At 54.6% G+C, this 12000-nt stretch overlaps 1 protein-coding gene across 1 annotated transcript; it reads right to left on the bottom strand.

The window, feature by feature from the left end:
• Positions 1–94: 94 nt before the first annotated feature.
• On the bottom strand, positions 95–11985 carry ECI1 (enoyl-CoA delta isomerase 1). The gene is made up of 7 exons (XM_004056994.5): positions 11880–11985; positions 11681–11794; positions 6951–7078; positions 4561–4707; positions 3512–3633; positions 3240–3418; positions 95–339 (listed from the first exon to the last, which is right to left on the bottom strand). The coding sequence occupies exons 1-7, from the start codon at positions 11929–11931 to the stop codon at positions 173–175; spliced, it is 909 nt and encodes a 302-aa protein (XP_004057042.1). The 5' UTR covers positions 11932–11985; the 3' UTR covers positions 95–172.
• Between the last annotated feature and the right edge of the window lie 15 nt (positions 11986–12000).

Consider the following 12000-nt stretch of genomic DNA (forward strand, 5'->3'; position numbering starts at 1 on the left):
CATGTGTGTTTGTGTGTGGCTGGGCCTTGGGCCACTGGGCTATGAGGAACAGGAACTTCCACGTAACATCAGCAAAATGAAACGCTGGCAGTACTTGTAAGTTGAAAAATACCTTGTTTAAGACCTCCCTGGGACCCACAGGGGCATGTGTGGCTGTTCGGCAGCCCAATCGTTAGCCTTTCTTTTCTTTGAGCCTCTCTAAGTACATCTGCAGGGACTTCTGGATGGAGTCTTTGGAGATGAAGCTGACAAAGTTCTGCACGTCCGCATCGCGCTGCGTGATCAGGCGGCTGGCCGTGGCCTTTCGCATCATGGCCTTGGTCAGCTGTCGAGCATGGTCTAAAGAGAATGGGACGTGCCACTGAAATCCCACTTTCAGGGGCAGTGGGGTGATTCCCAACTTATTTTTTATTTTTTTTTTGAGATGGAGTCTTGCTCTGTTGCCCAGGCTGGAGTGCAATGGTGGGATCTTGGCTCACTGCAACCTCCGCCTCCTGAGTTCAAGTGATTCTCCTGCCTCAGCCTCTTGAGTAGCTGGGATTACAAGCGTGTGCTACCACACCCAGCTAATTTTGTATTTTTAGTAGAGATGGGATTTCCTCATGTTGGCCAGGCTGGTCCCGAAATCCTGACCTCAGGTGATCTGCCCATCTCGGCCTCCCCAAGTGCTGGGATTACAGGCATGAGCCACCACGCCCGGCCCTAGTTTTTTTTGTTTTGTTTTGTTTTTAAAGAGACAGGATATTCTCTGTCGCCCATACTGGAGTGCATTAGTGTGATCACGACTCACTGCAGCCTTGGATTCCTGGGCTCAGGTGATCCTCTCACCTCAGCCTCCTGAGTAGCTGGGACTACAGGCGTGCACCACACCTCCTGGCTAATTTTGTATTATTTATTTATTTATTTTTGAGATGGAGTCTGTCTCTGCCACCCAGGCTGGACTACAGTGGCGTGACCATGGCTCACTGCAACCTCTGCCTCCCAAGTTCAAGCACTTCTCCTGCCTCAGCCTCCTGAGTAGCTGGGATTACAGGAGCATTACCATGCCCAGCTAATTTTTGTATTTTTAGTAGAGAAGGGGTTTCACCATGTTGGTCAGGCTGATCTCGAACTCCTGACCTCAGGTGATCCACCCTCCTTGGCCTCCCAAAGTGCCGGGATTGCAGGTGTGAGCCACCGCGCCCAGCCACTTAACGTGTTATTTTCACTCAACTATATTATGAAGAATATTTCCACGACGCAGGAGGCTGAGGCAGGAGAATGGCACGAACCCAGGAGGTGGAGGTTGCAGTGAGCTGAGATCGCACCACTGCACTCCAGCCTGAGCAACAGAGGGAGACTCCATCTCAAAAAAAAAAAATAAATAAAATAAAAATAAAAAAATTTCCATGGCACTATATTAAATACTGTCTTACAGCACGGGAAATGGCAGCACAGCCTTCAGCCGTTTGTATCAGGGTTGGCAAATCTGGCTTCTCAAGGCCCTGAAGCTATGAATAGTTTTTACTTTTTTTGAGAGGAGTCTCACTCCGTCGTCCTGGCTGGAGTGCAGTAGCATGATCTTGGCTCACTGCAACCTCCGCCTCCCAGGTTCAAGTGATTCTCCGGCCTCAGCCTTCCCGAATAGCTGGGATTACAGGTACCTGCCCCCACACCCGGCTAATTTTTGTATTTTTAGTAGAGACGGGGTTTTGCCATGTTGGCCAGGCTGGTCTAAAACTCCTGACCTCAGGTGATCCGCCCACCTTGGCCTCTCAAAGTGCTGGGATTACAGGCTTCAGCCACTGTGCCAGGCTGGTTTTTACATTTTTGATAGTTGAAAATCAAAAGAAGGTTAGTATTTTGTGACATGTGAAAATTATGTGAAACTCAAATTTCAATGTCCATAAAATTTTTTTGTTTTTGAGACAGAGTCTTGCTCTGTCACCCAGGCTGGGGTACAGTGGCATGATCTTGGCTCACTGCAACCTCTGCCTCCCAAGTTCAAGCGATTCTCCTGCCTCAACCTCCCGAGTAGCTGGAATTACAGGCACGTGCCACCACGCCCGGCTCATTTTTTTTTTTTGTTTGAGACAGAGTCTCGCTCTCTGTCGCCCAGGCTAGAGTACAGTGGTGCGATCTCGGCTCACTGCAAGCTCCGCCTCCCGGGTTCACACCATCCTCCTGCCTCAGCCTCTCGAGTAGCTGGGACTACAGGCACCCGCCACCACACCTGGCTAATTTTTGTATTTTTAGTAGAGACAGGGTTTCGCCGTGTTAGCCAGGATGGTCTTGATCTCCTGACCTCGTGATCCGCCCGCCTTGGCCTCTTAAAATGTTGGGATTACAGGTGTGAGCCACCACGCCTGGCCCATTTCTGTATTTTTAGTAGAGATGGGGTTTCACCATGTTGGCCAGGCTGGTCTTGAACTCCTGATCTCAAGTGATCTGCCTGCCTCAGCCTCCCAAAGTGCTGAGATTACAGGCGTGAGCCACCGCACCTGGCCCAGTGTCCATAAAGCTTTGCCGGAACACAGCTATACCTGTCAGTTTACGTCTCCTCTGTGGCTGCTTTCTGCTACAAAGGTCTTACCTACAGAGCCCACAAGCCACCTGGCCCTTTAGAGACAGAATTTGCTGGGCCCTGGTCTATACCATCGCTGATATGACCAGCTCTTTTTCTATGAAGTGGACAATTGTCTTTGTAGTAGGTTGAAAAGTGTGCCCCAAAAGATAGGTCCAAGCCCTAACCACTGCTCTGGAACTTGGAAGTGTGACCTTATTTGGAAAGAGTCTCTGCAGATGTAATTAAGTTGGGATCATCTTGGATTTAGGGTAGGTCCTAAATCACATGGCAGGTGTCCTGAGAAGGGAGAGAGAGACCTGAGACCCATAGAAACACAGGGGAGAAAGCTGCGTAAGGATGGAGGCAGAGATTACAGCGAGGCGCCCACAAGCCCAGGGAGGCCTGGAGCCAGCAGAAGTGGGCGGGGCAGGAAGGAGCCTCCCTGGAACGCAGGGAGGAAGTGCAGCCCTGCCCACACTTTGATTTTGCACCTCTGGTCTCCAGCACCGTGAGATGAGCTTCTGCGGTCTGGGCCACCCGGTCTGTGCTGCGTTGTTACAGCAGCCTCCTGACACCCACATGGCTGTGATTATCAACAGTCTCCCGAAGTCACGATGTCCACAGAAAACCTTTGGGCGGAGAACCTTCTGGTCTCCCCAGCATCATCGGGCGCCCGCCATGCCCTGTGCCTCACCTGGAATGGCCATCCACTGGGCTATCGCTGACAGCGCAGTGCTCTGCACCTGCTCCTCCGGGACCACCTGGTCCACTATGCCCACCTGCAGGGCCTCCGCCGGCGGGAAGAGCAGCCCCAGCTGCAGGGCACGCTCCGCCGCCCGGTGCCCGATGGTGTTCTCCAGGGTGTCTTTGAACCTGGAAACGCGGACACCCACTCACCATGTGGCCCCAGGCGGGTCTGTTCCCTCCACAACAAGCATGGAGCATGGCTGCAGCCCAGGGCCTTACCAGAAAGGGGCGATGATGCCCAGCTGGGTCTCATTGAGTCCTACGCAGTACCTGGGGTTGTCCGCCAGGATGCGGTAGTCACAGGTCAGGGCCACCAGGCAGCCTCCGGCGGGGCAGGCTCCCTGCAGGGAGAGGCCGGACAGGGCTCTTAGGTGCTGCTGGTCCCAACCACATTCCAGAGGGCCAGGTCCAAGGAAGGAGGGCCTGTGCCCTCGGCGCACCCCGACCCCCGCAGGGTTCAACACCCACAATGGTCTGGGCTGGGCTGGGTGTGCACTGGGAAACGGATGGGGAAGGAACTGGCCCCTTAGCGCTCGGCAAGGAGGGTCTGAGGCTCGTCCTCAGCAGAGGGTCGTTAGTTCTTCGGCAACAGATAAATCGCTTTTAAAAACCATTCAGTCAGGGGAGCAAGTCGCTTGTCCTCTCAGAGCTTTTACTCAATGCTAAAATGCCACACAAGCATTTAGTCACAACTGTCATGCCCCAAGGGGGCCCCGATACCACCCCAGCAGCTAGTGCAACCAGGATGTCCTGGGAACCCCACACTCACCTTGTGGTCACTGCAGGTACCCACTGCCCCGCGCAGGACCCATCCTGTCTGCATGGCCATGCACCCTTGAGGCTTCCTCTCACACCAGCCCTCCCCTCCACCAGGCTCCGGCCCACACCCGGCTTGTCACAGCCACCCCGCAGGACACCCTGGTTCCTGAGGTTAAGCCCCCGTGTTGTTCTCGGCTTCCCTGGCCTTCCCCCAGAAGGGATGGAGTGATGTTTCCAAAATGTGGGTCCGATCACCCACTCACCCACACAGCCTCCACCCAGGCTGGCATCAACCCCAGGCCCTGGTCCCTACCCACTGGCTCTTTTCTGGGTCCACCTTTTTCAACACGCCCCGTGGTCTGCGATGGCGCTCACCTGTGCACATCTCAGGGCCTCTCCAACCGTCCCCTTCCCCTGTGAGAGATTCCAAGGGCAGGACAGTGTCTGTCCCACCCCCCGGCGCTGGCCCAGAACAGCCAGCGAGGCCACCTGGGAGTGGGGACACTCACGTTGATGGCGGAGACCAGCACCAGGTTGGACTGGTACAACCGCAGCCACAGCTCCTGAACGGCCTTCCAGTACTCCGCATAGTGGGTGGGGCTCCTCCCACACATCTCCGTCAGGTCCAGGCCGGCCGAGAAGACACCCGGGCGGTCCTGCAGGGGGAGCCAGGGCCACATGCCCATCAGAGTCCACCTCCCAGATGGCATCACAGCAGGAGGGCTGGGGAGCCCAGGTGCCCGACGCACAGCAGGGTCAGGTCACGCTCAGGGTGTGGGTGCTGCCCCACGGAGCCAGGACTAGGCGCTCCAGGCACTCGGCCAAGGCTTCTCCTGGACCTGGCTTCCCTGTACTTCCCAGAACATTCTTCCCTTTCCCGCTTCAAACTGGATAGGAGAGGACAGGCAGGGCCAGGCACCTCCCAGGGACATAAGTGCGCCGGCCCTCTGGCTCTGCACGCCCGGCTCGGGCAGAGGAACCCAGAGGTGTGGTGAAGACTCCTGAGAGTCCAGAGGAGTTGCACGTTCTGAATCATTTACCTGCAAAGGGCCAAGCAAGTCAGGGACCCCCGTGTGGACCAGGAAGTGCTAGGGTGGGAGAATGATCTGGAATGTGTGGGTTTCTCAGCAGCTACCAAGGAAGGGCGAGGGGTGAGCACAGGTGGAAGGGACCCTCCCGCGGCTAGAGTAGCGGGCGCCAGCACAGGAGCCTCAGACTCCCAGTCAGGGCTGCCGGCCAGGGAGGTGGGCTCGGGGAGGAGTGGAGAACCCACCCTGGGGACCCTGCATGGTCACAGCCCCCTGAGCAAATGACAAGGGTACCTTCCCCTCTGCACGACACGGCACGTTTTCCTCCCGAGGGCCGGATCCCCCAAGGCTGTGGATGAACTTGTTCCTGCAGCTGAACCCAGCTCACCCTGACTCACACAAGCAGAGCTGGGTGGATGTTTACCCTACCCTGTCTGCAGGAAGGAGGGCGACAGCCACCTAATGTGTGTGAGGAGGAGGTGGCTGGGACAGATGGGATGGCCTCCACATCCTCAGGTGATGTGAAAAAGCCAGGAACGGTGCGGGTGTGCAACGCAGCTCTGCTGTTCCCAAACAGATGTGAGCTGGTGCCGCACAGAATGGGTAGGCCGGTCCTTTGTTTCTACAAAACGCGTTCTACTTCCGTTACTCAAGACCCAGGCCTGGCGTGGTGGCTCATGCCTGTAATCCCAGAGCTTTGGGAGGCCAAGATTGGAGGACTCCTTGAGGCCAGGAGTTCAAGACCAGCCTGGGCAACATAGCAAGACCCCGCCTGTACAAAAAAGTAAAAATTAAGCAAAAAAATTAACCAGGTGCAATGGCTTGCACCTGTAATCCTAGCACATTGGGGAGCCGAGGTGGGAGGAGTGCTTGAGCCCAGGAGTTCAAGACCAACGTGGGCAATAAAGGCACTGTCTCTCCCAAAAATTTTGAAGATTTTCAAGATTCAAGAATCGCTTGAACCCAGGAGGCGGAGGTTGTAGTAAGCCAAGATCACGTCACTGTACTCCAGCCTGGGCAAGAGAGGGAGATTCTGTCTCAATAAATATATAAGGCTGGACGTGGCCAGCACTTTGGGAGGCCGAGGTGGGCGGATCACTTGAGGTCAGGAGTTCTAGGCCAGGCCCTGTAAAGCCATGCCAGCCTCCGAGGACCCCTCACTCCCCTCACCTCAGCCATGGCCCGCTTCCCCTCAGGGGTCCCATCCTCCTGGGCCTGACACTGCTTACTGCCCCTCCGCGACGTTGGTAATGACACCGTTCCCACAGATGCCACGCCTAGCGTTCGCCAGCACTCAGGCAACACTTAAGAGTCCCCTGCACAAGAACTCAGACCAAAGAGGTTCACCCTCGAGAACTCGCCCTGAAGACTGGCCCGCGGAGGATCAGAGAGCATGGGTATTGTTCGCAGGACTGGCTCAGGGCACCCAAGTGATCCTAGTGGGGAGCACTCCAGGAACCCACCACCAGGTGTGCTTAGGGTCCAAGGTGACCCCATAGATGCATGGCTCTCCCTCACTCGCTGCCCACAGCTCTCCCCAGTGTCCACCTGGACGACGGCCCGGACAGGGAAGGCTGTCTCCCGGGAAGGGCGTCTCCTGGGAAGGCTGTCTCCGAGACTGGTCCACCTTCACCTTTGGGAATGATCTGCTTGAGGCCCATGGCAGTTTGGGTCCCTGCTGGGGCACACCCAGACGGCGCTCCTGGAAGCCTCCCGTGAAGGCGCCTGGAGTCCAGGGTGGTGGGGCTGCCGGCTGGCCTGCGCCACACGTTGGCAGGCTCCGCCTCTTCCATGTGCAACAGGCCTGGGCTCACATCAGAGAACTCGGGCTAAGAACTCGGGCTGGGGTAGGGAGCTGAACTGGCACCTACCGAGGTCAGAATGACACCGCGGAAGCTCTTGTCATTCTCCAGCTTCTCCAGGCTGATGACCAGCTCCGTCAGAAACTCCAGGCTCAGGCTGTTCACTGGGGGGTTCTTGAATTTCATCACAGCGACCCCTAATTTAAAGAATGAGAAGAGAAAGCTCACACCTGGCACTGGAAAAGCAGCCTGACCAGCCTGCACCCTCAACTAAGCCATGGTAGCTGTGCATTTTGGGGGTTTTATTTATTAATTTACTTATTTAGAGACAGAGTCTCGCTCTGTCACCCAGGCTGGAGTGCAGTGGCACGATCTTGGCTCACTGCAAGCTCTGCCTCCTGGGTTCACACCATTCTCCTGCCTTAGCCTCCTGAGTAGCTGGGACTACAGGTGCCCACCACCACGCCCGGATAAGTTTTTTCTTTTAAGTAGAGACGGGGTTTCACCGTGTTAGCCAGGATGGTCTCGATCTCCTGACCTCGTGATCTGCCCGCCTTGGCCTCCCAAAGTGCTGGGATTACAGGTGTGAGTACCCGCGCCTGGTCCTATTTTTATTTATTTTTTTGAGACGGAGTTTTGCTCTTGTTGCCCAGGTTCAAGTGCAATGGAGCGATCTCGGCTCACCGCAACCTCTGCCTCTTGGGTTCAAGCGATTCGACTGCCTCAGCCTCCCGAGTAGCTAGGATTACAGGTGCGTGCCGGTACATCCAGCTAATTTTGTATTTTTAGTAGGGACGGGGTTTTCTCCATGCTGGTCAGGCTGGTCTTGAACTCCCAACCTCAGGTGATCCGCTCGCCTCGGCCTCCCAAAGTGCCAGGATTACAGGCGAAAGCCACAGCGCCCGGCCTGGGGGTTATTTTTTAATTATTATTATTTTTGAGACAGGGTCTCACTCTATCACCTAGGAGTGCAGGGGTGTGATCTCTGCTTACTGCAGCTTTGACCTCCTGGGCTCCAGTGATCCTCCCAACTCAGCCTGCTGAGTAGCTGGGATTATAGGCAAGCGCCACCACACCCAGTTAATTTTTTTTATTTTTTAGTACAGACGAGGTCTTATTTTGTTGCCCAGGCTGGTCTTGAACTCCTGAGCTTAAGTGGTCCTTCTGCCTCAGGCTCCCAAAGTGCTAGATTACAGGAGTGAGCCCTTGGTTTTTTACATTGAAGTAAGATCGATATAACATAAATTAACAATTTCATTTATTCTATATAAACTGCATGCTTTTTAAATTAACCATTCTCTCTCTATCATTTTTTTCTGAGACAGAGTCTCGCTCTGTCGCCCAGGCTGGAGTGCAGTGGCACGATCTTGGCTCACCGCAAGCTCCGCCTCCCGGGTTCAAGCGATTCTCCTGCCTCAGCCTCCCGTGTAGCTGGGACTACAGGTACCTGCCACCATGCCTGGCTATTTTTTTGTATTTTTAGTAGAGATAAGGTTTCACCATGTTAGCCAGGATAGTCTCAATCCTCTGACCTTGTGATCCGCCCGCCTCGCCTCCCATAGCGCTGGGATTACAGGTGTGGGCCACCACGCCCAACCTCTGTATTATTTTTTTGAGACTGTCTTGCTCTGTCGCCTAGGCTGGAGTGCAGTGGTGCAATCTCAGCTCACTGCAACATCCACCTCCCGGGTTCAAGCGATTCTCCTGCCTCAGCCTCCTGAGTAGCTGGTACTACAGGTATGCGCCACTATGCCCAGCTAATTTTTGTATTTTTAGAAGAGATGGGGTTTCACCATGTTGGTTGGCCAGGATGGTCTCGATCTCTTGACTTCGTGAACACCTCGCCTCGGCCTCCCAAAGTGCTGGGATTACAGGTGTGAGCCACCATGCCCAGCCAAATTAACCATTTTTCTATCTTTATTTTTTTTTGAGACAAGAGTCTCGCTCTGTTGCCCAGGCTGGAGTGCAGCAGCGCTATCTCGGCTCACTGCAACCTCTGCCTCCTGGGTTCAAGCCATTCTTCTGCCTCAGCCTCCTGAGAAGCTGGGATTACAGGACACACCACCATGCCTGGCTAATTTTTGCATTTTTAGTAGAGACGGGGTTTCACCAGGTTGGCCAGGCTGGTCATGAACTTCTGACCTCAGGTGATCCTCCCGCCTCAGCCTCCCAAAATGATGGGATTATAGGTATGAGCCACTGTGCTCAGCCTAAATTAGCTATTTTTAAGTAAACAAGTCAGGCACTTACACAATTCAGTATACTGACTGTGTTGTGCAACTATCACCGCTGCCTAGTTCCAGAACCTTTTCATTGTCCCAAAAGGAATCCTTGTCCCCATGAGCAGTTGCTCCCCATCCCACCCCCAGCCCCTGGAAGCCGCCAATCTGCGTTCTGTGTCTGCGGTTTTCCTGCTGCGGCCATATTCCATATCACTGGGATACCGCCGGGCTTTGTTGTCGGCTTTGTCCACTTAGTATCATGTGTTCAAGGTTCATCCATGTGGTTGTCATTCCTATTTATTTATTTATTTATTTTATTTAATTAATTAATTTATTTTTGAGACAGATTCTTGCTCTGTTGCCCAGGCTGGAGTGCAGTGGCGCGATCTCAGCTCACTGCAAACTCCACCTCCGGGGTTCACACCATTCTCCTGCCTCAGCCTCCCAAGTAGCTGGGACTACAGGCGCCCGCCACCATACCCAGTTAATTTTTTTTTGTATTTTTTAGTAGAGATGGGGTTTCACCGTGTTAGCCAGAATGGTCTCGATCTCCTGACCTCGTGATCCGCGCACCTTGGCCTCCCAAAGTGCTGGGATTACAGGTGGGAGCCACCGGGCCCGGACTCAAAAACATGTATCTTAAGGTATTGGAATGGGTAGTGTGGACTACACACTGTGAATACACTTACGGCCACTGGGTTGTACACTGCAAAACGGCTAGAATGGTAAATGTGAGGTATATTTTAAAGATTTTTATGTACAGACACACACATTACCTCCGGTAAAAAAGGAAAAGTGTTGGTACAATGACCATTTTTTTACCCAAGTGCCTCCCCACTTTACCATATAAAAAGACAACGTAAGCCGGGCGCGGTGGCTCACGCCTGTAATCCCAGCACTTTGGGAGGCCGAGGCGGGTGGATCACGAGGTCAGGAGATCAAGACCATCCTGGCTAACATGGTGAAACCCCGTCTCCACTAAAAATACCAAAAAAAAAAAAAAAAAATTAGCCGGGCCTGGTGGCGGGCACCTGTAGTCCCAGCTACTTGGGCAGCTGAGGTAGAAGAATGGTGTGAACCCGGGAGGCGGAGCTTGCAGTGAGCGGAGATCGTGCCACTGCACTCCAGCCTGGCGACAGAGCAAGACTCCATCTCAAAGAAAAAAAAAAAAAAAAAAAAGACAAAGTAGAGTTTGGAGTCGGAAAGTCTGGCCTGACTGAGATCGCAGTGAGCCGGAACCGTGCCATTGCACGCCAGCCTGGGCGACAGAGGGAGCCTCTGTCTCAAAAAAAAAAAAAAATAATTTTTTTTTTGCATTTTGTTGAGATATATTCAAATATGCTACAGAAATGATCCCTTCAGAAACTCAGTTTTTACAAAAATTAGTGGGCGTAGTGGTGGGTCCCTGTAATCCCAGCTGTTTGGGAGGCTGAGGAGGGAGAATCGCTTGAACCCAGGAGGCACAGGTTGCAGTGAGCCGAGATTGCGCCACTGCACTCCAGTCTGGCGACTGGAGAGCAAGACTACATCTCCAAAAAAAAAAAAAAAAGTCAGTTTGAAGTTGGTCTTAATTTGTCCCTCTCAGTTTGTAGAGAGAGCCCAGGCAGCTCCCTCAGCCCAGACAGAGAGGACGGAACCAAGTTCAGAGGCACCAGGAGCCTGGAGTCCTGAAGCTGTGCAAACTTGGGCACAGCCCTGAGTCTGGGGGGTTGGGGAGGGCAGGGGCTGTGACTTACTTTCGGAGGGGGAGGGCCTCCTCTCAGGAGCCACAGCAGGGACTGCTGCACCGGGAGCTCCAGGTCAGCATGTCCTGGAAGCAGAACTGCTGGCGCCTAGGCGTGCCCTCTCGGTGCCCTCAGCTCCGCCTCCTGTCTGGAGGGAGCGCACAGGCTTCTCTTCCAAAAGTACTTTTTCTGTCCTTTCCAGTGGGTTTTACCAAGGGTTCTGACGGGCGGGTAGGTACGAGGTTCTGTGCCACATGCGAGTGTTAACAAACATAATTTTATTCCAAAAGATTCCAATTCTTTTCCACCTCCAATTGAATAACTTAGATAACAGCTCATATCCCCGCCAACTTTATTTTTATTTCTTTCTTTATTTTGAGACGGAATCTTGCTCTGTGGCCCAAGCCGGAGTGCAGTGGCACAATCTCGGCTCACTGCAGCCTCCACCTCCCAGATTCCAGCGATTTTTCTGCCTCAGCCTCCCAGGCATAGGCACGCACCACCACGCCCAGCTAATTTTTTTCTTTTGTATTTTTTAGTACAGATAGGGTTTCATCATGTTGGCCAGGCTGATCTCGAACTCCTGACCTCAGGTGATCCGCCCGCCTCAGCCTCTTAAAGTGCTAGGATTACAGGCGTGAGCCACCGCGCCCGGCCTCCGCCAACTTTAAAAACAGAAACTTTTATCTCATGACGAACGAACCCAGGTAGAGCGGCAAGGTTCTGTTCCGAAACTTGGGTTCTAAACACAAACCGAGCGTCGACAGACGTGGTTCTCCGACAGCGCCCCGCGAGCGCGGACCCCCGCGGGTCCTGACCCCACGCCCGCCCTCCCTCGGCGCCGCCCGCTCACCTGCGCCCGCGTCCGGCTCCACCAGCACCCGCTGGCTCCCGAAGCGCCGCGCGCCGTCTCCGCCGCCGGCCGCCCGCTCCGTCCGCTCGAGGGCCGCGCCCGGGAGCCGGGCCCCTGCGAAGGCAGCGTGGGGGAGCCCGTTAGCTCCCGGTCCTGGCCCCGGCCCCGGCCCGATCCCTGCCCACCCAGGGTTTCGCACCTGCGCGGAGCAGAACGCGCGCCGGGACTCGCACAGAAGCCACCAGCGCCATCTTGACCGCAACGCGCGGGATAAAGGTCGCGGGGTGAGCTCGCCTCCTGGGGAGGGGGCGGAGCCCCCC

Source organism: Gorilla gorilla, chromosome 18 (assembly GCF_029281585.2).
Source record: "Gorilla gorilla gorilla isolate KB3781 chromosome 18, NHGRI_mGorGor1-v2.1_pri, whole genome shotgun sequence".
Classification (NCBI taxonomy): Eukaryota; Metazoa; Chordata; class Mammalia; order Primates; family Hominidae; genus Gorilla; species Gorilla gorilla.

What these genes read in the sequence shown, in the direction of transcription:
- ECI1 (XM_004056994.5), bottom strand. Translation starts at nt 11,931, where the DNA reads ATGGCGCTGGTGGCTTCTGTGCGAGTCCCGGCGCGCGTTCTGCTCCGC. An exon ending in GGAGCCGGACGCGGGCGCAG is followed by an intron (nt 7,079 to 11,680) that starts GTGAGCGGGCGG and finishes TCTTTAAATTAG; the next exon opens with GGGTCGCTGTGATGAAATTC. An exon ending in GCGGTGTCATTCTGACCTCG is followed by an intron (nt 4,708 to 6,950) that starts GTAGGTGCCAGT and finishes CTCCCCCTGCAG; the next exon opens with GACCGCCCGGGTGTCTTCTC.